This window comes from Pseudopipra pipra, chromosome 4, assembly GCF_036250125.1.
Source record: "Pseudopipra pipra isolate bDixPip1 chromosome 4, bDixPip1.hap1, whole genome shotgun sequence".
NCBI lineage: Eukaryota > Metazoa > Chordata > Aves > Passeriformes > Pipridae > Pseudopipra > Pseudopipra pipra.
Window position 1 is genome coordinate 28,126,506 of NC_087552.1, and position 26,137 is coordinate 28,152,642.

A 26,137-nucleotide genomic window follows, 5' to 3' on the forward strand; every position below is an offset into this window, starting at 1 on the left:
TCACAGACAAGAAAATGCAAGTCTGCTTATAGTAGGGACAGGTCTGAATGATACCAGTGGAGAAAGCATTCAGGTACACTGCGTTGGTGTCGCAGAATCACTGAATATTCTGAATCGGAAGGGACCCACAAGGAGCATCAAAGTCCAGCTTCTGGCTCTGCACAGATCAAGCCCCAAGAATCACACCATGTGTTCCTCCTTAATGTTTAGTGTTAGTTACCAGTTTTTCTGAAAGTACAGTTCCCTTCCAAACATTATTAATGAAGAACTGTAGCACATTAACTCTTAAACATTAGCAGGGTTATCTGCTAATGTTTAAGACTCCTTATGGTAAGTGATCTAGAACTTAAATCTTTCTTCTGCAGATGGTAGCAAAGTCTCTCATGCAACCTTGATGGAGGTCTTACTGATGAATGACTTTAAACTTGTTATCAACAACACAGAGTACAGTGTGTCACCTCCTGTAAAAGGTAAGAGCAATCCTTAATAACGGATTATCTTTAGTGAAAGGCATGGGAAGTCTCAGAAAACTGGAACCTGTCTGGAGAAAGGTATTTCTATTTGGTTTTGGTTTTTTACCATTGGACAGTCCTGCTTTTGGGGTTGGAGGTAGGGAGAGAATGAAGAAGAGTGAGTTCTTGAAATGGTTTATGTGACAAATATTTTCTTTCAGATAAGCTGAATAGTGAGCATGCTACTGAAATGGAAGATATCAAATTCTTGGTTCACAGACTGTTTGTAGCCCTACATTTAGAAGATCACCAGATCAGAAAAGAGAGAGAATTGCTACAGAAAGTGGATCACCTCAAAGAAGAGCTGTTGCCCCTTGAACAGGTTGGAAAGTGGAGTTACTTCTTTTTTAAACTCAAAAGCATTTCCTTTCATCAAGAATAAGCTCTGTAATAGAAGAAAATCAGCATGAATGGCTAGGGTGTATCTGGTTTGTTTGTTATATAAACAAATGTCAGCTCAAATAGAATTCAAATTATTTTCAATTCAGTTCTTTTCCCTCCTGTTTCAGACATTCACTGGGTAGAAATCACAACACCTGGAAAAAAAGTTGTCATGAACAAGCCTTAGCATGGCTAGTATTGAGGTTGAAAGGCCATTTAGTCAGCTGTTGCTGTAGAAGTTCTGAGAGAAAAACCCAGTAGTGGGGTTGACATCATCTGTGGCTTAGGCTAGTGGACAAAAGGACTCCTGCTTTATGAGGACCAGCCTGAGTGTTACCCAGAACTGCCTAGAATGGTAAATGCAAAACCAGTAGACATAGATCCCTAGTAGTTGGAAGGACAAATTTAAAAGCGGAATTTTTTGGTGCACAAAGGCAAGAAGATCTGGTTGCTCTTGGATTTCAATTTTTTTATTTCTTAGCAGGGTAAGTTAGTAAGAGGTGTCAGTAAGAGGTATCAGTAAGAAATCCTGAAAGAGGATCTAGCCCAGCAGGAGAAAACATAGTTGACGAGCTGCTTATCAGAGGAGCACTCATGTTTGCTATATTTCTTTTCCTTAGATGAAAGCCAGAATCATAAACAGTGCAGATGCAAAAACCTCCAGGCTTCTATGGGTTGGCTTAGCTCTGATGTCAACTCAAGGGGGAGCGTTGGCGTGGCTCACGTGGTGGGTCTATTCGTGGGACATCATGGAGCCAGTCACGTACTTCATCACTTACGGGACTGCCATGGCTTTCTATGCCTACTTTGTTCTTACTAAGCAAGTAAGTCCTTTTCTTGTAGTGTCTGGAATAGTGAAAAGAAGGAAAACTGACTCTGAAAATCACAATGTTTGGGCTCTGATGAAAATAGAATTTAGTAAGTAGCCTTGACATCAGACAAGGACTTGTTTGATCCGTAATGGGGCTGGATACAAACATTACATGATGCAAAATCAGTCCAGGTGCTGTTACACATGAACTGCAGACCAGCTGCAGAGCATAGCTACTATCTGTAAGATTTCATAATCTAGGGAATAAGAAGTGATGAAAGAAGTCTCTCCTTTAAAATATTTGTGGACCACTTTGCATAGTAAATGGAACCTTGCTCATTGCTGTAAAGGGAGAGCAACTGCTAATGCTGTGACAGTTTGTGAACACTGCCTTACAGAAGAACATCACTGAACAGCAGCTTTTATTTGCTGGAGTTTATGTATAAACAGTGCAGGGTACCAAACCATTTGGAACTCTGGCAAGTTGCATTACTAAAATATGCCTTATTTAATGCCTGAAAAAAAGCTGTTGCTTTGTTCTTCATAATCTGACTGCTTTTCTGTGACTTTGAATGAATGGAGGTAAATCTAGGACAACTGAAGTGGAGCAGGAAGCAGCCATTGTGTAGAAGAACAAAAGCTTGCTCAGATCTTAACTGACCTTCACAATACAGACTTGTGAGACTTCTGTGAGACTTTGAGAAATGTTTCTTTTTCCTATTTTAGCTCTGTACTTTACTCTCAAAGTAGGCATATTGATGTCAAACTTTCTGTGATGCAAACCTTTTATTGTGGAGGTGTTGTGGAAGAGTAGCCAACACCTTCTTCCATAATAACCAGTGGATCTATAGACCTTGTAAGACACTAGGTTCATTGAGTGAGAAAGGGGGATATGTCTGTTCTTATGAAGAGCTGGCTCTAAATGTGAGTTTTATTCCTTCTCACTGTGTTTTAAGAAGGACTAAGGCATTCCTAATTTTTGTAAGTGAGTAGATAAAGAGATTACTACTTGGCTCTTTTGAAGAGCTGCTGGTGCCATAAGACTTTCAAATAAGTCTGTGAGAAACAGTACCTGAACTTCCTCTGACTCCCTGAAGGTTGTGTCTATTTACTCCAGTGGCTCCAGTCATGAAGATCATGCTATGTCTTCATTACAATTGAAAATTCCTTCAGACATGATAGAAATGATTCCAACCATGTGTCTAAAAAGCCCTTATGACCTGTAATAGCATAGCTTCATGTGTAGCCTCTTTACAGAACATAGGTGTGTGTTGAACTAGATAAATATTCCTGAAACAGGCTGAATTTCTAATCTTCTGACCTCTACTCAGTTTTCTTGATAACCCCAAATATATGTCCCCCTTCCTTCACCAGGACTACATTTACCCTCATGCCAAGGACAGGCAGTTTCTCCACTACTTCTATCGGAAATCCAAAAAACAGCATTTTAATGTGGAACGATACAACAAGCTCAAAGACGACCTAGCAGAGGTATTTAAACACAGTCCTTGAATAATGTGGTAGCTTCTGGCTTAAGACTTTCTCAGTAAACTCTTAGCTAACAGAAAATTGACCTCAAGGTTTGCTACTTACATTCAAAACAGTGTACTGTTTATCAGCCAGTTTCAGCTGTTCAGATAACCATTCAGTGTTTGCCATTGACGTATAAACTACTCCAGTAAATCATCAGAAAGGGAGACCTTCATTAATTTATTTTAAAACAAGTAAGTCAGTTCATCAGCCTATTTTCTGCATATTCTAATTAATGTTGCATTTTTTAACCATTTTAATAGACTAACTGCATTGCTTCTGGACACAGTATTTTTGCTGCACTGCTGTGGTAAGAGTCTCTTCCCTTCCTTGGAAGGAGATTGTCTTGCAGAGTTCAGCATTTGACATCATAATCCTATTCCTTAGGTAAAAGGCTTAGTTTTACAGAATATGAGCAACTGGATGGAAATTGTGTGTACGTAGGAGAAACTTTTTGGCCTTCATGACAAAGTCTAGCAGATCTCTCACTCCTCTGTTCTCATTCTTCCATCCCATCTTGCCAGCCTTGTGTTCAGTGTCTTGTAAAAGAAAATGGGAACTAATTTTAGTTCAAAACCCATAGTTCAGGATGTAATTTCATGAGCCACATATGACATAAAGCTAAAGTTTGATGCTTTTTCAGTGGCTTGTGAGTATGAACTTTGTAATTGTGATTTCAGGAAAATAATACTTTGGGGTGTGGGTGAGTGGGTTGACGGCAGGATTCATGCTTCTCTCTGGAGACTGGCTGAATGCCCTCAGCAGGTTTGTAAATGTTCAGCATCCTCCCTTTGATTTGCTTGGTTTCTTGCCTAAGACCAGTGCCTTGTGAGAAGACAAATGTGTGAAAGAGGAGAAAACAGAGGGCTGCAGAAGGATGAACTCTCACTCTTTCAATAATAAACTCTCACTCTTCCTTATATTCGCAGGCAGAAGAATCCCTGAGGCGTCTGCGCCAACCTCTGCACCTGAGGCTTCCCATCCAGGAAATCAATGACAAGGACTAACTTTGTTTTTGTATATATTGGAGTTGCCCTTTCAAAGCTGATATGAACATTTAATTGAAATTGAAACTGGGCATTTTTGACCACTATAGTTTTGAAAGTTGCATTAAATATCTATTAAAATGATTTGGTCACTTGATGATTTTGGTTTATTTTATTTTTTTATTTTTTTTTTTCAAAATCTTCAAGATATTTTTCAAATTTCATTAGTACAATGGAGGCATTCTGACTGCTGGTAAAATGACAGAGATGCTTTACAGAACAAAAGCTGTCTTTTTAGTACCATGTACTATGAGCAGTTGCTCACAGAATTCTTCTTGCATTGAGTATTAAGGATTCTTTTCCCTAGCTCTTTGCATTGACTGTTGGTGTAACACCACTGATGAAGGTTAGACTTGATCTACAGGTAAGCTTTTTTTAGTAAATATTGCTGGAAGAACAAGGCATCTCAATATAAAATCATTTATGTTGCACTTTATTGAAAAAAATTATCAAAACATTCAAACATACATGATTTATGTAAAGCTTAAAAGTAGACATCGTAAGATTTAACGTATGTGGTTCGGACCATAGACTGAACTAAAGCAGAGGCAGTAAACCAATTATTTTATCCCCAGGAAAGTGGATTAAGACATTTTGCTCAGTTTGAGTTCTCCATTGTCCCTCAGGGTTAAGTGTATGTACCAATAATATATAAAAAAACCCAACACCAAAAAAACAAAGAAAAGAAATATTCACTTCTAGGCAGTATCATAGTCAGTGTCACTGCAATTGCTGATGCAGCAGTAGTAACAATCCTATGGTGACTATGACTTGTATGTACACAATGACAGAGTATGGCTGATCTTCTCCAGAGCCAAGAGGAGGAAGAAGCTGATCCAACACCAAGGTCTGAAGTATGAAGGTTTGCATAGGTTATATTTCGCAGAGCTGCCTAGAGATGTCTAGCAGCTTTAGCTTTAGAGGTACGTACAAGGCAAGCTTACCCAAAGTCAAGCTAAGGTCTCATTTCACTACTGCTTGCTTTTCTCCTGAGGATTCAAAGCACCAGCAAGCTGTAATTGTGCCCCAAACGTAAATGATTGTTATAGGTTATAAACCCAGGAGTGGAATATTTCTTCCCCTGCTCTGGCTGTGGGAAGAATGGAGTTCAAATAGGAAGGGGAAGGAGTTTGGGATTTCGGTAGCTGGCCCGGCTCACGGTGGGAGTTGCTGGCTGCCCTCACACAGCTTTTGCTGAGCTCTTGCTCTGGGACAGAGATGGAGGAGAGTCTTGCGTGCGTGCTTTTGGAGAGGAGGCCTGGAGACCGGTCTGTCTGGCTTCCCGCCCTGGTCAGCCCTGACTGCTGGCCTCGACTTGCGGGGCAGGCTGTCTTTGTCTCCAGCCTGGACCTGCTGCGTTCTAATTGTCATCTGAGGACAACAGTGAGTTTTGTGGGGATGAACTGTTTTCCTTTCCCCCTTTCTTCCACTGGGGGAAGGGTCCCCATTTTCTTTTCGGCTTCTCCCGCGATCCAAGACCAACCCCCAGACCCCTTCCCGTGTGGTGACCGCCAGAGCCCGACAGCGCCCCCTGCAGGCCCCCTGCAGGCCAACACCGAGCACTGCAGGCCCTGCACCTCCAGTGATCCATCAGCGCCCCCTGCCGGCCGTGATTAGAACTGCGGTGAAGGACAGAGAAGTGTTCAGACTTTTCTTTTCTTTTGTTTGAAGGGGACTTCTGGGTACGGCACTATTGTTTAGTTGTTTTTATGTTCAGTTACTGTTCTTGCCAACATACATATATCTTTTAATAAAGGAGTGGTACTTCTTCCTTTTTTTCCACACTTCCTCGATTAAAGCCCCTTAATTTTTTGAATTTACAATTGCTGAGAGAGAGGAGTTTGGTCTGTCTCATAACTCATCCTCTTTGACAAACATTCCAGTCTCTTCAAACTGAGACGATGATGTTCAAGTAAAAAGAAACCCTTTATTAATTAACCCTATTTAATTAACCCTATATTAATGCTACAACTGTACTCAAGGAATTAAATTCCTTTTTAGTGTTGAGAGAAAATAATAAAAAAATGTCCAAAAAGCTCAATAAAGCCACAAAAATTGCAACGTGGATGCTGCTTCCACAAATCTAAAAAGATACCCTACAAACTTATTCCCTATAAAGTGTGCTCTTGGAGCAAGATAAGTTAATCTAATGCAACATTAGAAATGTTTTGGAAGTAGTAAAATGTGCCATAGTTAGATGGCAATTAAGCAAAAGGCTTTTTACAAAAAAGTAATCTAGATACCAATTTCAATAAAATCTGAGCACCTTAGAGTTTTGGACCAGTCAGCTTTTCCCAAATTCCCTGAGCTGTAATACTAGCTTTAAAATTGCTTTAAGATTTTAGAATCTATTATGTATACGAACTATAATGTTTGATTCCAGTGATTTTGCGAACAATCTTGTAGAGTATTAAAGTTTCCTGAACTAAGATGGTGTTTTCATTTCTGCAGCAAGTAGTAGTTAATGGTCATCGTTGTTAAATAACAATCTACTGAGATTTTGGATGAAAATACAATTTTTTAGTTAACATTGAGGCAAAACAAGGAATCTGTTTTTTTCCTATAGCATTACTGTCTCTGCACACATCCACTTTGCGGTAAGATACTTTCCTGTTAACGACAGTAAGAAGCTCTGTGAACTCCAAGGAAGACCCGTGCTTCCGAAGCGTTTCACACAGATCTTGAATGTACCAGGAGCCATTTACAGTCTCACGATGAGAGTAGTAGCCTAATGTAGAACAGAAACATAAAATAATATCTGAATGTAAGTAGTGATGACTCTTGGAAAAATACTTATGAGAGTTACTGTTCGCTACCATCTGTAAGGGATTACTAATGGGTATAAATCTTACTTTGCCAATTACGTAATTTCACTGGAAATCGTAGATGGGAAATGGCTTTGAGATCACTTATAGTGCTCAGCTAAGAGGAACGTGATTCAGGGATTGGTAGCTCACAGGACTGTATCTGCACATTACAAGAGAGCAGATGGGAGTGAGGACAAGAGAGAACAGCCATATAGTGCAGGGAAAGTTATAAGCCACCAGAATCCTACAATCGTGGAATAGAAGGGAATGCGTGCTATCAGCAGACAGCTCAGCAGGAAGATTGATGAGAATGTTTGTTTCTGTTTGGCAAATAACCTGCAACCTTGATAGTTTATTTTCACTTTTCCTTTAACATGTCAGGTTCTTTCAGACAAGTTGTCACTTATCAGACATGTAAAACAGATGACCTGGAACTGTTCTCATTTTTTTGACAGCAAAATGAAGAATGAATGAAGTTTTAGACATTAGATGTAAAATATTAGAACTTACCCTGCGCTACAGAGTAGCACATGATAAAGTCTGCACCAGCGGGCAGAGTATAGACACCAGCTGCATCCACTTCAGTCTCATTGACAGTGGATTCGTTGCTACTGTCTGTTGAATCATGAGCAATAACTGGATCATCATGTTTATCACCTCGACATGCCTGTTGGTGAGAAGTATTGTTAGGCTTCCACCTTTGCCAAAGTCACCTATGCTTAACGTGATACTTCTGAAGTTAACCAGAGGGGACTTGAGTTAGGTGTTCCACATTACCGTCAATCTGGGTCATAAAGACCCATTTACTTCTCTATCAGTTAAAATATTGGCGATGAAGTCCATTGAAAGCCCTGAGATGATCTCAGAATCACTAAGACTGCCAAGGTTTGCTCTACAGCAGGCTATCCAGGACAATGTACAGTCAGCTTTCAAGTATCTTCATAGATGGAGACTCCACAATCTGTCTGGGTGACTTCTTCCAGTGTTTGACCACCCTCACAGTGAAAAAGTGTTCTCTTGTGTTGAGATGGAATTTTGTATGTTTTAATTCATTCCGGTTGCCTCTTGTCCTGTCACTTGAGCACCACTGAAAAGAGCCTGTCTCCCTTTTATTTATTCCCTCCCACCAGATGTTTATAACATTGATAAGGTTCCCCTGAGGCATCTCCTCCAAACTGAACAGTCCCAGCTCTCTCAGCCTCTCTTCCTATGAGAGATACTCCAGTCTCTTAATCATCTTTGTGGCCTTTTGCAGGACTCACTTCAATAAGTCTGCATTTTTCTTGTACTGGAAAACCCAGAACTGGATGCAATACTTCAGATGCAGCCTCACCAGTGCTGAGCAGAGAGGAAGAATTGCCTCCCTGAGGCAATCAGGCAAGCAGGCAGCATTGAATTAATGTTCTGAGCACAGCCATCATTACATGCTGTCACACTTCTGCTCTTAGTTGTCTCAAATGTGTTAGATGAGGGAGGGTTTTTTTGTGAGAAGTCAGTAAGTGAGCCCAGTATTGTCAGTGATGCAGGAAGGCTACACATGGAGCATAAGGTGAGAACATGGTCAAAACATAAAAAGTAAGAAGCATTACTTAAGAACTACCACTAAAAAGAGAAAACACAAAAAAAATCTTTACAGTGATGAAGTTCCATATGGCTGTTTCCTCTAATTTCCAAAGGTAAATGCTGTGCCAGTTGTTCTATAAAAGAACTCAGCTGATGAACTAAGTTAATTAGCTTTTTGATGAGTATATGTTATAGATGTTTCCAAGTATTACTTAAAATTGAAATATGAAAATATTTTTCCATGTTTGGTTCCACGTTAAAAATAATAAAGGAAACCTGCATGACTCCTAATGAAAGATGAATTAATGATGTGCTGATTCTTGCAGCAGCCCTGTGCCTAAGGAAGCTTTCATTTGGAAAAAGAAAAAAGATAATACTTAGGATTACTCTGTAAACAACTACAATTACAATCTGCTGAAGGCCAGGTTCATATATGAGTTTGCTCTGGATAAGCCCTGCATGATCCCATGACTTTGCTTTGAACAAGAGGCTTGAACAGAGACCTTCTGAGGTGCCTCCCAGCTTGCGTTATGCCATGAACCAAGATGTGAAACAGGAGGTTACATATGGGCTTTATTTGACTTATCACAAAAAGTATTTTTGAGACAATAAATCCTTAAATTGATTCTTAGAGTCTACAGAGATGCCAGGTATTGGTCATAAACAAAAAAAAACAAACAAAAAAATCACTACCACCACAAAAACCAACCAAGTAGTCCACAAAAAAAGAAAACGACCAAACAGAAAAACAAAACACAAACCCCAGCTTCAGTAAGGATCAGTTAAAGGGACTTGCCTAGAAGGAAGCAATGAAGATAGAGGTTTGATAGCCTTCTACAGTCTAGTGAGGTGTGAGCAGTAGGAACTGAGCTGAGACCTTCCCCAAAAATATGGCACTGCCTTCTCTGCCATTAAATATACACTGACAGTCAATCTGACATGGGCTTGATTTGTGTTTCTCTTCATAAAATTACTTACTAAATACAGCTATAATCATGATATTAACACTAGTGTACATACAGGTTTCTTAAAAAAGAAGACTCCTTGTCTGAAATGTCTTTAAGGAAAAATTTCCCTTGTGGAAAGACTGCATCAGGAAAACTGACATCTGTATTGCAGAAAAACACAGGTCAGTGTTAAGTCCACTGAATTCAGAAACAGACGTCTTACCTGAATGATAAATATCTTTGGTTTTCCTACTAGACTCCGGCACTTGTCTCCTCTGAACATGTCTGTGATTGTCTCAATTTTGATTTTGGCATCATATGCGTAAACATGATCATTCTCGCCATGACTCAGGAACACACAAACAAAGCAGTCAGCATTACTGTGGTCATCCAGAGAGGCTGAAATAGTCAAAATGACTAAACAGTCATCCTGAGGTTTAAAAAACATTGTACATTTGTATCATTTTTAATCCCTGATCAGTCCTTTTCAAATGAAAGCTATTTTCAGATAGAAGAATACTGCAGATTTGAAGGTGCATTGATTCAACATGGCTGAAGGGCCACTAAATGTAAAAAGAAGAATGTTAACAACTTCTCCCAGCAGCAAGTACTTTCTTTCATCTTTTAGTGACTTCCTTAGTTCTTCCACAGAAGTTTCCCTTACACTGCAATAATCTGCAATCTAACCTTTAAGTCCTTCTAATATTAAAGAACTTCCTTGTGCACAAAAACTGTTTTAAGTTAGATAAATAGAGAGAATGGAAGAAAAGATACCTGGAAATTCTGCTACAAATAGTTAGACATAATCACTGTATAGTCTCCTACCTTCATAAATTTCCTGCAGCACGCCTTCTGCTTTCAGATCATCAAAAACTCTGACTTCAAATCCAAGGTCTGTCAAACTATTATTAAAACACATCAGTATTAGTACAAGTCTTGCTCAAATTATATGTCAGTTGCTTTCCCTCTCAGAGAATAAATATTCATGTTTATGCATTATTTATGAAAAAAACCCAAACAAACTAAAGTTGATTTTGAACTCAAACCAGTGTCAAGTACAGGTCTAATACCTCAAGTTACTTCAAAGAGTTTGCCCAAAGAAAGCTCTGGACTCACTGAAATCATAGCACTTGTGCCAGCAGTTTCTGTGATGTAGGGAATTTGCCCTAAAGCTTTTTCATTACAGCTTTCTGTACCAAAGTTGCAGAGATGCTTATGTCTACAAAATCTTTTGGTCTCTACTTAAAACACAAGATTTAGGTAACTGCTTATTTGACTATGATTTCTGAAGTTTAGATTTTTTTAAGGATGAGCAGAGAAAGCAAGTTTCTTACCTGCGTTTCAGATTGTTTCTGTCTGCTAAAGTCCCACGTCTGTCTGGCATTTTTAAATGCCAAAAAAAGTGTTCATGATTGAAGATTAATGCAATTCCTCTTCTTTGATGGTTCATTTTGTACTGCGCTGCAGGATCATGTGTTTGCCTGTTGCCAGAGATGGAAAACATTCTTGATAAATGAGTCAGTGGCTAATTGAATTAACTTCCTGTATTTCCACAAGGTAAGAATTTTTAATTGACTAGAGATTTGGAGGAGCCAATTTCAGAAGACAAGACCTCAAAATGTAGAATATTTTAGGAAGACCCAAAATCGCTAGGTCTTTTTTAAAAGCTTGGGCATGTTAAGGGAATCAGTAAAAACAAGTGTTGGGTGTTTACTGTGACTCCACCAGATAGATTGAACAGTTTCTCTGCAAGGTATTTGTGTTTTCTCTCCTCAGGAGGCTGTCTCATTAGTAACACAGTAACACATATAATGGCGCACTTTAGGCATGGCTCCAATTCTCCATGTTATGTGTTCTGCTAAATATTATTTTAGCATAATTGGATAGTACACATGTACTTATTTGGAATTGTAGCTGTCTGCGGTTTGCTTCAAGTTCTTCTAAGTAAATCAAGTGCTACATAATAAGTAATAGACTATAAACTGATGGTGATGAGGTGCTAAGAGTAGTGTATCTTGCAAAAGGAGAACAAATGTTTATTGTTTACCCTAAGAAAATGAAAACTATGATAATACAACTGTTCATCTAAGTTTTTAGCAACCAGCCAACAAAATCTGAAGGCTGAAGGACAGAGGTGTTCTAGAGGACAGAATAAATGACCTTCCCAGCTTCTAAGTAGAGGACTATATCAGAGCAACAAAAGCATGGAGTACCTGTGTGTTTGGGAGTAGCATTCAGCAATGTTATTGGTTTATGAACAAAACACAATATAGAAGCGTGTAACAGCATGCTCTGGACTTGGTTGTGGACCCACAGTCATGCCAACATTTGGATCCAGAAGATCGTTTCCAAATGTTGACATGGCTGTGTTGTGGGAGACAAAGCAGACCATCTTTCTGCTTCTGAAGACAGTAATTGGTGCAGAAAATGAAAAGTAAAACACTTCTGGTGACACCACTGGTAATAGACAAGGACAGAACAGGTGTACAGAATGACAGTCCAGGTCATGCTGCCCTAGGAATGGCTCTAGTCAGAGCCATTTTTGCCATGTTACTGTTTTTTTCCTGCTATAGAATATTCAGATTTGGTGCAATTAGTGGAAGAAATTGGCTAGAATATTTGCCTGCAGACACTACTTAAAGATCACAGTTTGTCAGCAAAATGCTTCATTTCACAACAAAGTTATAGTTATCCATAAACTATTTCTGTTTCTCTACTTCATTATGAGAAACTCCTTAATGAAATATCTTTTGGTAATGACTACATAAGAATTCAGAGAACAGGAATTTTGGATGACTATTTAAAGTCTGGGGGTTTCAACAGTGTTGGTTGGATAACAAGTATAAGAAGTTGGGTGCTTTATCACACTCTCCCCAGTTTGAGTACTTAACATGATAAAATGCAAATATTATAAACTTTAGCCTTGTAATTATGAATGGTATTTCACCTGTGCCAGTACCAGAATTTATTCAGATTTTGGCAATTTCTCTTCTGTAGGATTTGGCTAGATGCATGGCTGGTAGGGATTTTGGACAGTCAGGTCCCTGGATCCTGTGAATGACCATTAAAAGATGATTCCCTACATAGTTCTTTCTCTGCTCAGTTGTATTTACTGAATGGCTGAGGCAGGTAGTTTATTGTTTCCAGGGCTAGAAGACGTTGCAAGGTGGAATACGAAAAATCAATGGAATCGCTATCCCATGGTCTCTTTTCCCCTCCTTCTAGAGGAAGGGAAAAGTGCTTGTGCTACATTCTATTACTTAGTCTGTTCAATTGTTCCTTAGATTGTGATGGTATTTTTGCCACAGTCTCTGCACATTGCCTACCATAAAACGAGTCCACTCCTAATAGTCCCTTCCACATGCCTTCACAATAAGGGCGCTTCTACATTTGGTGTAGCTAAAACTAGATATGTGTTCTGTAAGTTGGTGGAGTTGAATTGAATAATTCCATCATATTCTTAAAAAAATCAGAAAACCCTGCATTCAATGATTTCAATGCCATTGGGCCATCTGTGTCTGCCACTAGAACTTTACCTTGTATCGAATGCATCTACTTCTGTGATGTTCTGATTTCCATCTGTTAGAGATCAAAAAGTGATTTAGCTGCAAAATCATTCATTGAACGGAAACAATTTGAATTTATGCATCCAGCCCTAAAGTTTAGCTGTTAATGTGAACCAAAAGCTCCTTTACACATCAGGTAAGTAGGCATGCAGTTAAACAGCTTCATTAGCATTTGTCCGCACCCACAGCTTTTGGAGGCTGTTCTGAAAGTTCTGACTCTCACAGTGTGAATTTTAGATGGTCAAGACGTGCGTATTTTCTATCTGTCTGTGCATCTGTACCCATATAGGCATAATTCAGAGATCATGATTTTATATAATTAACTTGCTGGCTGTATTTTTTAAAAGAGTCTCTAAATAGTTACAATGTTGTATTATTTAAAAATACACTACTGTTTCTTTTATTAGCAATGCTGCTTTTATTAGTAATGCTGCTAATTCAAAGCTGAGCATTCTCTTAGAGGCTGGATGCAGCACATGAGTCACAATAGTAGTGTAACAGTATGTATAGCTAATGCCAGCGGACATAAAGGTAACAGTGTGGGAACAATGGGGAATGTGCACATCTTGGGAGTGTGCAGAACTACAGACCTGCAGATGGTTAGGCCAAAATATTTATTCCTTTCGCTTAACCAGTGGGCTATAAAATCACAACTTCTACTGGTGGAGACTAACACATTATGAAAACTATATACTATACTATACCTGTGGTAGATAATATAGGTCTGCTATCCAACTGGACGTGGCCTGCAATTAGAAGAGGAGTCACATACACATATATTTTACAAACTGCTTTGTGTATACAGCATTACCTTTTCATATCTGTTTTTCACATGTTATTAAAGTCTTTTGCAAAACTAACATAGCTCTGTGTTGATAGAGGAGAAAAGTTCATAAAGACACCAGAATAAACTTGCAGAAATCTGGACTTGGCTTTAGAAGCTTAATGTTGAAGACAACATTAAGCACAGGAAAGTAGAGGGGTGGCTCAAAGGACTAAGTGTTACTCTTTAAATTTGAGCTTCCCACTGGCAAATATCAATCAGCTGTGGTGTCTTACAGTTACCACTCCTATCCTGAATGCACAAAAAAAAGCTATTTCTTTTGCTTGAAACATAACATGGAGGTCAGACTAATGATAGAATTGCTAAAAAATGAGTGTTGAAAGAACTGCAACAACACCTGTGCCTGTATTGATAACAGGAAGGCAGAAACCTTAAGAGTGCATCTGCATGTTAAATTTACACTGTATTTTTGCATATGTAACTGAGATATGGTTTATGCTTTTGCCTTTACCTAAGGAGAGGGGGGCAAGGCACTCCCCCAAAAACAAATCATAAAATGTTATAGTCATCAGACTATAACAGAAAATACTGTAATGTGGACAGAGGAAGAACAGAATTCCTGGGCCGAAGGAAACTAGGGAAATACGGTTTTCCTGTTATTCAGATTCTGTGTAGTCAGTTCCTAGTCTGTAGCTTTTCAATGCCACTCTCATATTGTAGCTTCATTCAAGTAAACACTACTTGAATTACCATGATTCATGAAAAGTGTTCTGCTTGTCTTACACAGCCTTGTTCTAAAAGCTGATTGCTCTCAATGGGACTACTTGTCTTAGATCTCTCCTTGCTTCAGAGGAATCAAAAATCAGGTATGCACCCAACCCCCGCAGTTTTGCTGCCCTCTCTTCCCTTGAACTCCTCTTACACATCGGCGATCTTCCCCCTTCCCTCGCCCTGCTGCGGGACTTTCCCCTCCGCAGGGTGCGCTGGACTTTACGTGCAGATCCATTTCCGTGCACATTTATTTCCTCGTCGGCCGCCGCCGTCTTTGGCTCCTCACGTCACACCTTCCCCGTTCCCTTCCTTCTCGGGACGGAAGGGAGCGAAGGCCCCGCTCCCCACGAGCGCCGGCAGAGCCCTCCGGGCAGCGCTGCCACGCCACGGTGCCCGTGGGACCCCTCTCCCCCCAGCCCCTCGCAGGCCCCCCGGCATCCCGCTGGCTCCGGCCGGAGCCCGCACCCACCCACCTGCCGGCCGCTCCGGCCCCGACATGACCGCGGACAAAGGAACTGCTGCTGAAGCCGAGCCGAGCCGTGTCGTGTCCTTCCTTCCCGTGCCGTGCCGGGGTCGGCCCGCCCCCTCCGTACGGGGGCGGGCGTTTGTCGCCCTTGGCTCCGGCCGCCGCCTCCGCAAGAAACGGGGCGAGTGACGGGGGAAGTGTCCGTCGGGCGGGACGCGGCCGGGAGAACCGAAGGGTGATGTGTAAAAGTGTGCCCTGCGTTACCTGCGCTCCTGTGACGGGCACCTCAGCGGCCGTCCTTGGGTAACTGCACCGCCGTAGACAAAATTATCGTCCTGAAACGTGGTGAGAAGCTCCTTTATTTATTGAGATTTTTCAAAACTGCCCTCAAGGCCCCCTTATGGGGAGCTTTCCTTTCCTGTAAAACTCCTGTTCCTCAAAATGCATTTTCTCTATTCTTACATCAGCTCTCTGACGATTTCAGAATTGTGACGAGTGTGACAAGATATTGAAGAGAATGCCGAGGTATCTTAACAAGTGCCGATATTCCCAACTAGTTAATTATATGGACTTACTGTTCGCTGGATCAGTTGCGTAAGACACAAGTCTCTAAACTAAAGCCAATGACAAAAAAAAATTTCTTCTGTATAAGAGCTTTACAGTTTTGTACAGTGGAGAGAATCTGAATTTTCTATCCAGCCTGTTTCTAGGCAGGGTCTAGGATAAACTCGTGTGCGAATATGCACTAGAGATTGCTCCTACAAACACAAAAGCAGGCGGATCTAGAGTGGTATTTTAAGCATTTTTACCCAGTCCATTTGGTTTGGTTTTCCACAGGTTTCTTGCATGGGTAAATCTTTTAGACAAGATGTGTCCCTTTTGGTTGAAGAAGCCATGGGTATTTCTAATTATTTCAATTATTTTTCCCCTTGTTTCGACTTGTTACCTTCGGTTTGCCAGTGGGCAGCTGGATCAAGATAAAACAGTTGCTTAAATTGGCTTTGTGTTTACTTTAGTTAGAACATGATACTATTGTAAGAGTTTTGCATCTTCCACTGTGTAACATTTAGACTCCTATCAAGCAGATTCATTTTTTTTTGCAATTTCTAATCCCAGCTCTCTCAGCCCATGCTAGAGAATCCTGTGTGAAGTAGCAGCTGTAAAACCTTAATCTAGGACTTTGTAAGAGCTTTGTGTTCAGCAGTTTGAACTCGTATCAGCCATGTTCCTCAGTCCAACAGTTTGCTCAGATTGTAACACTACAAACTTTTTCTCTGCTTTGTTTTGCTGCAGGCTAAGAGCCCGTCAGACACCATGTTCAGATGACTCACCAGTAACTTGATTGCAATGTATGAAGCCTCCGGTAGTGTCTGGCTGGTGTGCGTTATATGCAAATTTTTTGTTATACATGCCTATACACGTTTTGAAACACTTTCAGATTGTTGCAGTACCTCTACCATAAGTGGGTAGTTTTTGGAAAAAGCATTATGGATGGATTAGAGCTGCAGTCGGAAGAAGGAAGTTTGATTGTGCTCACCACCCTGCAATGTATGCCCAGCCAGTTCCCAGGCAGTGATCAGTGCTGATCCCTGGCCAACTGCCCCTGCCACCCCCTCAGTTTTATCATTTAGCATCATTCCATATGGTGTGGGGATATCCCTTGGGTCAACTGGAGTCAGCTGTCCTGGCTGTGTCCCCTTCCAACTTGTGCACTTCCAGCCTCCTCCCTGGCAAGGCAGTATGAGAAGCTGTGTGTTATCAACAATATTCTCATCCTAAATCCAAAACACATCATTGTATCTGCTACTAGGAAGAAAATTAACTATTCCAGCCAAAACCAGGACAAGCATTACGTTTTTTTACATATATATATAAAAAACATATATATATATATAAATATGTAAGTTAATTCTGGGGGTGATACCCCTAAAATGAAGGCTAGCTGTGGTCTGCAAAATGCATTTTGTATCATTTGCAGGTAAATATATTCCAGGATTTCTGCTACAGGAAAAACTTGCACAAAGTAAAGACTCCCTGGAAAAAGTTAAATGCTTTCTGTGGTTTGCAAACAGAACTATGAAAGTGCTATCCAGCAGGATTAAAGCTCTTTTTAGCGTTATACATGATTTGAAGGAAACTCTGGAATACTTTCATGGTACAGGTGAATACAGAAGGGAACAAAAACCAGCTCTTTCCAACACTGAAAATTTTCTGTATAGTCATGATTTAACCCCAGGCAACAACTAAGTACACCTGTACACACACACACACACAGGATAGGGAGGGGAATCAGAAAAAGTAAAACCCATGGGTTTAGATAAGAACACTTTAATAATTGAAATAAAGTAAAATAAATAAAAATAATAAAAATGAAAATAATAAAGAGGAGCAAAACCCAGGACAGATAAGTGACACACAGTACAGTTGCTTACCACCCACTGATCGATGCCCAGGCAGTTCCCAAGCAGTGATCAGTGCCTCCCAGCTGATTGGGATATAAACTTCCCTCCATTTATATAGTGAACATGACAGTCTATGGTATGGAATATCCCTTTGGACAGTGTGGGGCAGCTATCCTGGCCATGCTTCCTCCCTCCCTCTTGTGCACCTCCTCACTGGTAGAGCATAGGAAACTAAAAAGTCCTTGATTTAAGGTAAGCGCTGTTCAGAAACAACTAAATCATCAGTGTGTTATCCACATTATTCTCACACTACATCCAAACACAGCACTGCACCAGATACTAGGAAGAAAATTAATTCTATCCCATCCAAAACCAGGACATGCCTTCATTTAAGCATCTAGTTTAAGCCCATCTGTACTGAACTCAACAGCTATTTTAGTTGAATCACAGCATTTTGGACTCATTGTGGTACTTTTTTCATTTTAAACAAGCCATTACCGTTCCCTGCTTTGGTGTTAAAAGATTTTTAGGGTTACAACCGTGGAATTCCAGAGTAATTCAGATTTGTTTCAGTTTTATGGTAGAAAATAAATTTCACCAAATTCAGAGGAACCACAAGTTCGTTAAGCACAGTTTTGTAAAACTCTATAGTAATACTTCTCTTGCAGTGCTATTTCATATCCACAAATAAGAAAAGAAACCTTGAAGCACGGCTAAAGAATTTTAGCAGGAACTTTTTTTATTGAGGCACATTCAATGTCATGTACAGTAAGCTCCAGTGACAAACCAACCAAAAATACAACTGGCCAAGAAAAAACATATAAAAGTCCTTCCAGAGGAGAAATGACATTACAGTCCATGAGTCCAGTAAATTTTATGCATTTAGCATGGTTTCAATTCCCTGTTCACAGATGCAGTATTTTAATTTTCACTCCTCTCCTGTGGATATCTAAAGCAGAATCAGGGCCGCATGAAAGCAAATCATTATAACAGAGAACCTAATGCAGAAGTTAAGGACTAACACCTGTAGGTCAGCAACGAAAGCTGAGTACAGAGAAAAAAACCCAAATAATTCAGATATCAAGTGATTTTAGCTAGAGAAGTCAGAGAGAGAACAGATGACAGAAGTACAGGCTCAGATGTTGCTCAGCCTCACAGAGGTCATGGGAACCGAGGACAAAAATACAGGCTCAAATATCCATCAGCCTCACAGAGGACATCTTAAAAAGGTTTGCTGGGCTTACTGATCTTAACCGTGGAACTTGCTTTTAGTTTTCATCAGAACGTACTAAATGAAAGCAAAGATGAATACAGTAGCCAAGTTGTGCCACAAGACAAATATAAATGAACATGTTGGAACACTATATCCTTTCCATGCATATAATACACAAAATGTTTTATTTAAAAATAGACATTTGATGAATTTTTAAAAATAACATAAGAAACTACATTTCACCATTTTGTCAAATCAAAAGTATATCCTTAGATTGCAAGCTGTTCATTTTACTAGTCAAGCCTTAAAAGGATCAACATATTTGGTCTGAAAAGTGCTGCAAAAGTAAGGTTGATACAGATTCAGGTAGAAATATGTAGTTCAGATCTATACAGGCTTGGGGTATTTTAGTTGCTTTTTTAAGAACAAACCCAGGACAGCATATATCAGAGAGAACTGAATGCAATTGTACCAGAAGCATGGAAGTACAGGCTATTTAAGATGTCATACTGATGCACACAAAACACTCCTTCCTGTTGGATCCATCAGATGCATCTAGTAAACCTAAAATGTGACCTATATTAAAAATCATCTGAGAATTCAATATAACTCTTCAGTGCCTCTGATGTCCCCATTATGGAGTTTTCTTAAAAACTAAAATGGCACTAGTGTTGCATACTAGTGCTGTAGTTGTACACTAGTGCTGTAGTGTTGTACAATAACATGCCCTGAGCACGCATACGCCAAAAGAAACTAATTTCAGTTTCCAAGATTCTGGCATAAAATAGAAGAGAAAGAAGACTTGTTTCTTTTTTCCATTAATAAGAATATTGTAGTGATTTTCAAATCAGTATATTCATGTCAGTGTTTAATATATTACTATCTGAAAATCATAAAGCTTTGTAACCAGAGACTTGCTTCAGTTCAGCTGAATCTTCATTGTACACCATGAGAACTCAGTATCTTCTTTCAGAGATCTGTCTTATCCTCATAATGACACATACATGCAGCTCTCTGGCTGTCCAGGTATGGTTTACATCCTAAATGTATAACTGCATCAAACAACAGCTGAACAGTTGATTCACAAGCTGCAAGCAAAGAAGAATTCAGTTAAAAGTATGCTTTGAATGGAATATGAAACTAACAGAAATAACTCTGGCAAAGTGAGAATGACTCTAAGAAAAAAGCAGTCTTCTCTGGGCATGGCAAACAGATTGTTAAATGAAAGACTGAACCAATACAGAACCATTTAAGTTTTGAATTAAGATTTTTCACATGCCAAACAAAATGAACAAGAAAATTCATTGCATATGGAATGTTAACTGTGTTAGAATACTGAGTCTTGGGAAGATGAAAGAACTGGTTTACCCCCTCACTCTTTGCATCCCAGTTTATGCAGAGGTTGCTATTTTTAACATCAGCTCAACAGAACTGAACAAATATTCACCAGTTGTGACACTAAAGACTAATGCGATGACTTATTTGCAGTTAAATGAATTTGAGCAGTTCAAACATAGGCTTGTTCTAAAGCCTTACTGCTCTCAGTGGGACTACATGCTGTGAAAGTGACAACGTCTAAGTTAAAAAGTAGTTGTCATATATCCATCGGATGCAGGCCAACAACCAGGAGTATCATATCTGTTACTAAGAAACCTAACATTTATTCACTAAGGGACAGCATTAACTACATCCACTATGACAGAGTATTATTCTAAAATCTTATTTCATAAAAGGAAATTATTCCACATTTTCCTACAGTTTACTAGCAATCATACGTAGTAGATGTTTAGAAATCACCCAGCAGAACAGTCAGTATTCAGCCATGTTACAGCAAATGCAAGAATTATATATGCATTTGGATCAAGTTGTATGCCCATATTCTTAATTCTAAATGGGAAGCATTTTTTTTCCCCTCTAAAGTTAAAACTAACCTTAACTGAAGGTTAGATTTAACCCAGATCATTTTCCTATGCTGTGTCCTTGCTGTGCTGTACAAGTGTCTGGGCTGCACAGCAGAGGGACAGAACAAGGCGTCTTTCAGTAACAGCATCAGCTTATGAAAATGTAGCCTTATTGCGCAGCACAAAGATTCTTTGCCAAATTAAGCTCAGTTAAACCTGAAAAAAAAAAGAAAGGGTTTTTCACACTTACCCTGGACACTCTCTGAGATTCCAAGTGTTTTCTGCACGTTTCTGCAAATTTTTGAGAGGCAGGACTGAAACTGCTCATCACAATCATTTTTTTTATTGCCACAAGTGTCATAGCATCTGTCGTGTTGATTGCAGCACTTTGTCATTGAAGGGATACCAATGTCAAACTGTGAAGAAAATCCACACACACACGTACTCCTCTGGTATTCCAGTTAAGAAAGATACAGCCTATGAATGGACTGTAACAGTTAGGAATTACAAACTAATGTGACCAATCCAGCTGTCATTCACTTATCTGTTTTGTTGTTCACCTCTAGTAAGGTGTGGTGATTTGACCCCAGTCAGCAGCCAAGCATGCAGAGAGATGCTTGCTCACCCCCTGCCCCACCTCATGGAATGGAGGGGAGAATAGGAAGAGCAAAAGCATATCTCAACGTGTGGGTTGAGATAAAGACACTTTAATAGATGAATAAAGGAAGAAAAAGATGTCCCAAAATAAGCAGTGCAAAAGAATCATTCACCACATCTGACAAGCAGAGAGGATGCCAAGCCAGTCTGTGAGCAACAGCCTCCATTGAAGTCATACGTAGGCTTTACCACCATCCCCTCCCCACCTTCTCTCACTACTCCAGTTTTTGTTGCTGAGCACCACTATGTAGTATGGAATATCCCTCTGTTCAGTTTGTGTTAGCTGTCCCGGCTGTGTCCCCTCCCAACCTCTTCCCCAGCCCCAGCTTATGCTCTGGGGTGGTGGATGAGCAGAGTGGGGTTGAAAAGACAAAGTCCCAAAGCTGTGCAATCACTGTTCAGCAACAGCCAAAACCATCAAAACTGTTTTAGCCCAAAATCCCAAACACAGTGCCATGCAGCCTGCTATGAAGAAAGTTAACTCCATCCCACCCAGACATGGTACTCAAGGGTTATGGTTTAACTCCAGCTAGCAACTAAATACCATGCTGCTGCTTGATTACTCTTCCTGCCTCTCCCCCACTGCCCCCAGTAAGATGAGGAGGAGAATCAGAAAAACACCCCTCAGAGGTTGAGATAAGGACAGTTTAATAATTGAAACAAAGTAAAATATAGTCAATAATAATGAGGAGGAGGAAAAGGAGAAAGAAAAACAAAACCCAAGACAGACAAGTGATGCACCATACAGTTGCTCACCACTCACTGACTGATGCCCAGCCTGTCCCCAAGCAGCAATCAGCCCCTCCTGGCCAACTTCCCCCAGTTTACATACGGAGCATCATGTTCTATCATGTGAAATATCCCCTTGGCCAGTTCAGGTCAGGTATCCTGGCTGTGCTCCCTCCCAGCTTTTTGTGCACCTCCTCACTGTCAGAGAATGGGAGACTGGAAAGTCCTTGGCTTAGTGTAAGAACTACTGAGCAAAGGCCAAAAACATCAGTGTTTTATCAACACTATTCTCATACTGAACCTGCAACTCAACACTACACCAGCTATGAAGAAGAAAATTAGCTCTATCCCAGCCAAAAGCAGGAGAGAATAAGCTAACTCGTATTTTCTTTCTAGCATTAAGGAAAAAGGATGAGTGTCAGTAAGGACAGCGAGAGTCAGAGCCAAACCCTTGACTCTCACAGTTGTGGTTATTCAACGCTTTCAAGACTGCATAAACAAAACACTAAATCAAACATCAAAACCTGAAAAATTAATCATCAATGTTACATTTTATGCTGATAATATTTGAAAATGTTTACACTATGTTCATTTACAATACTAACATTTTCCATCTGTTGTTACCAGAGCACGTGTTGGAGCTGATAAGAATAGGGACATTGTATATGGATCCATATGTATATGGATGCTGTCTCATTCTTGGAATGGAGGAGGGAAAAAATCATCTACGGTGAGGAAAGCTGATGTATAAAAGACAAGTCCAAAAATGGAAGTACCTACCTGAACTCCAAATAGAGGGGATCCACAGCCATTTGGTGGTGATGGTTTATATCCATAGCGAGGAACGGGCCTTGATCCTGAAAAAGGTAATTTATCATGCCTCAAATAGACTTTTTGCATGTAATTTTTGTACTGTTAAAACTCGCTACAGGCATTTCTAGGGCTTAAGACAGTATCACTCATATTTTTAACTTAAACATATACTTAGGCAGCTACATATCAACAGTCCTTTCCAAATTACAACTTTGGGGTAGTAGGCAATTTTTTTAAAAAAGGGGGAGACAAGTCACCTGAGCAAGTGTCAATGTTAGCTTCAAAAGTTAAAAAAAAAGAGGAAGAGCTTAAAAGTTACTAAAATTGCTGTGTCAGTTAAGTATGCAATATGTAGGATTATATTTAAGAACAGAGTACTTCATTGCAAGTTCATTAATACTTCTATGCTTTATACGCAATCAACAGTAGTGCTGATTTTTTTAGCTTAACCTTTAAAATTAACTGGAACAAAACATTTTTATTTCTACAGCTGTAATCTTAATACAATTTAAATTAGCAGAGACTGCTAAAGTCCCAGCTCCCTGAATACTCAGTACAGCAAGCCAAGGAATTCTGCATTGCAAATTAAGGAAAACTGTTAATTTGAAAAATGACCCTCCAACTTGTTTTGGTATTGGAAACAAACTTGAGGCCACAATTAAAAGTGATGGAGAAGAAAAAACACATTTGAAAGGTTCATATTCTAGTACAGCAAGGAAATGTCACAGTGTCCTGGCCACTCTTGTGGAGCCAGCCAGGGTGCCACCATCAAACTCATTTCTTGATTTAAATCCAACATAGTAAAATGGGAGTGAGCAATTCCATGGACACAGGTTACAGTGAGCCTCCCGTTTCGAGAGCACCAGTGAAAACCCTGGCAAGAAACCCCCTTTCTGGAGCATTGCCCACCTGGCCTTGGGATGGGATGGCTGGGGAGCCACTTTCAGGCAGTTTATCACAGAATCACAGAGGTCAGGTTGGAAAGGACCACAGTGGGTGATCTGGTCCAACCTCTCTGCTCAAGCAGGGTTATCCTAATAATAATAGTCTCATATAATAATAGTGTAATATCCTAATAATTATCTATCAGGTCATGCCAACTTGAGCTGCCTCAATTAGATTTTAGGCAAATTAGGCAGCTAAAACGCAGGGAAGAAGCACAGATGTCCTCTGCTGGTAGCAGCAAGATTTACAAACAGCAGGATGCATTCCTTCCGCCGGCAAACGTGGCTGCCATTAACAGCTGTTATTTAAACGTGACTCTGAAACAACGCATTCCACAGCTCAGAGTTAGGCTTTTCTGTTCCAAACTGAAATGCTCAGGAGTGTTCGTAAATAGCCCTTGGAGGGAGCAATTCTTTCCACTCCAGGGTTTTTTCTACTCTACACATCAGCTACATATTTGACAGTTTGTCAAACGCAAACGTCGCTATTTAAAAGTCACACCGAGAGCACTGATTACGCGTATATATGTTTTTATATATGTTACACATGTATTTAAACATATACACAAGCGTAAGAACTTGTTTGCTGAGGCTGACAGATATATTTATACACACAGACACCGGTAAGAACTTGCTGGCGAGGCTTCCCCTGGGAGCGGCGCTCGGGGCCGGCGGGAGCGCTGCCGCCCCATCCCCGCAGCCCCGGCCGCTCCGACCGGGGACAAGGGTCGCCGTCACTCTCTCTCCCCCTTCCCATCCGCTCACCGTCGCTGCACTTGTACTGGCAGAGCCCGTCCTCGCCGCCCAGCAGGTCGAGGGCCGCGTTGAGGTACACGTCGATCTTGTGCACCCCGTTGCGGATGGTCTTCAGCGTCATCCTCCAGTCGGGGGTCTGCGGCGCCTCCTGGCCCCGCGCCGGCCGCGGGGCACAGCCCGCCACCAGCAGGAGCAGCAGGAGCGGCGGCCCCGGCAGCAGCAGGGCGCGGGCCATGCCGAGCCGCGCCCCGCCGCCCGCCCGCCCGCTACGGCGCCTCCGCCGCCCGCCCGGCCCGGCCCGGGGCCGCCGCCGCCATCGCCGCCATCGCCGCCACCGTCCCACAGGCACGGCCCGCGGGGCGGGCCTTCCCTCATCCGCCCGCCCAGGGCAGGAGGGGGTGCCGGCCGAGCGTACGACCCGCTGAAGTGTCGGATGCTTCATGGGGGGAAGGTCAGGGTGGCCTGTGTGCAGTGCGGGGAGCTTTTCCGAAGCTGTCCGGGGGCAGGCGGCTGGATGCGCTTGTATGGTACCGTGGCGCTGCCTGAGCAGGGCCCTGGGAGGTACCGGTGCGATCTGGCAGTAGGGAACCGCGGGAGTCTGCTATTTGGGAAAACCTTTATCTGATGCCTGTGTTAGAAGTAGAGGACTTGGCTTTGCTCAATGTGAAAGAGACAAGAGTCGTCCAGAGAAGGGCAACGAAGCTGGTGAAGGGACTGGAGCATTAGTCTTACGAGGAACAGCTGATGGAGCTGGGGGTGTCTAGCCTGGAGAAAAGGTGGAGAAGAGGAGGCTCAAGGGTGGTGTTATTGCTCTCCCAACTACCTGAAAGGTGGGGATCCGACTCTTCTCCCAGACAGCCAGTGGCAGGACAAGAGGAAATGGCCTCAAGCTGCACCAGGGGAAGTTTATGTTGGACACAGGGAGAATTTCTTCACTGAAAGGGTGATCAGACATTGGAATGGGCTGCTCGGGGAGGTGGTGGAGTCACCGTCCCTGGAGGTGTTTAAGGATAGACTGGACATATTAGTGCTATGGCCTAGTTGACAAAGGTGTTCGGTCATATGTTGGACTCGATCTCAGAGGTCTTTTCCAACCTGGTCAATTCTGTGATTCTGTGAAAGGCTGATTTTCGAGCCAGCCTTCGTGACCCTGCATGCGTAGGGTCGAAGGGAAGGTTTTGTGCCAGCCATGTTGGGGCTTGGAGCAAACGCTGCCTCTGGCAGCATCGTGCCCAGACCCACATACTGCTGTCCCTCTGTGTACTCACGGGGAGAACTTGGATTAGAGCAGCTAGAAAAACATGACCCTTTGGGAAGAAAAAAAAAAAGAAAAAAGGCTTTAAAGACTATATGCTTGAAATGTTAAAATTTTAACCTAAGTTTATGATGATGTTCAATGTGGAGGAAACTGATCTGGTGATATTTCCACATGCAGGTGATTCAGTTTCTGGTGACATCATCATCAAGAGTGCAAGACGGGGTTGTAAAACAGAGCAAAATGAAAGTATATCTATTAAACATTAAAAGTCCAGTTTTGA

General features: G+C 41.1%; 3 protein-coding genes and 1 long non-coding RNA gene across 6 annotated transcripts in view; 2 read left to right on the forward strand and 2 right to left on the reverse strand.

Moving 5' to 3' along the window:
- The window catches only part of MCUB (mitochondrial calcium uniporter dominant negative subunit beta), a 49,024-nt gene extending 44,647 nt beyond the window's left edge, over positions 1 to 4,377 (forward strand). The window contains exons 4-8 of one of the 2 annotated variants that reach the window (XM_064652089.1): positions 366 to 470; positions 674 to 834; positions 1,514 to 1,717; positions 3,079 to 3,195; positions 4,164 to 4,377. In XM_064652089.1, coding sequence (XP_064508159.1) covers positions 366 to 470; positions 674 to 834; positions 1,514 to 1,717; positions 3,079 to 3,195; positions 4,164 to 4,241 — 665 coding nt within the window. In that variant the 3' untranslated portion in view covers positions 4,242 to 4,377. The remainder of the gene's footprint in view (positions 1 to 365; positions 471 to 673; positions 835 to 1,513; positions 1,718 to 3,078; positions 3,196 to 4,163) is intronic. The other variant, XM_064652090.1, reaches the window with a different exon arrangement.
- Positions 4,378 to 6,187: 1,810 nt separating this feature from the next.
- Positions 6,188 to 15,524, reverse strand: CASP6 (caspase 6). The gene is made up of 8 exons (XM_064652097.1): positions 15,192 to 15,524; positions 13,868 to 13,909; positions 13,134 to 13,176; positions 10,932 to 11,078; positions 10,423 to 10,499; positions 9,821 to 9,996; positions 7,598 to 7,754; positions 6,188 to 7,008 (listed from the first exon to the last, which is right to left on the reverse strand). Exons 1-8 carry the CDS (start codon positions 15,214 to 15,216, stop codon positions 6,770 to 6,772), a joined length of 906 nt encoding a protein of 301 aa, XP_064508167.1. The 5' UTR covers positions 15,217 to 15,524; the 3' UTR covers positions 6,188 to 6,769.
- A 482-nt stretch (positions 15,525 to 16,006) lies between these two features.
- Positions 16,007 to 17,310, forward strand: LOC135413029 (uncharacterized). 2 transcript variants are annotated; one of them, XR_010430076.1, is made up of 2 exons: positions 16,007 to 16,561; positions 17,163 to 17,310. It is a non-coding gene; the product is annotated as an uncharacterized LOC135413029 (long non-coding RNA). The 2 variants fall into 2 exon arrangements; XR_010430075.1 differs by having other exon boundaries at positions 16,007 to 16,547.
- Positions 17,311 to 18,300: 990 nt separating this feature from the next.
- PLA2G12A (phospholipase A2 group XIIA) lies at positions 18,301 to 25,190 on the reverse strand. Its single transcript, XM_064652093.1, has 4 exons — positions 24,609 to 25,190; positions 22,867 to 22,943; positions 20,951 to 21,116; positions 18,301 to 19,887 (listed from the first exon to the last, which is right to left on the reverse strand). Exons 1-4 carry the CDS (start codon positions 25,039 to 25,041, stop codon positions 19,769 to 19,771), a joined length of 795 nt encoding a protein of 264 aa, XP_064508163.1. The 5' UTR covers positions 25,042 to 25,190; the 3' UTR covers positions 18,301 to 19,768.
- Between the last annotated feature and the right edge of the window lie 947 nt (positions 25,191 to 26,137).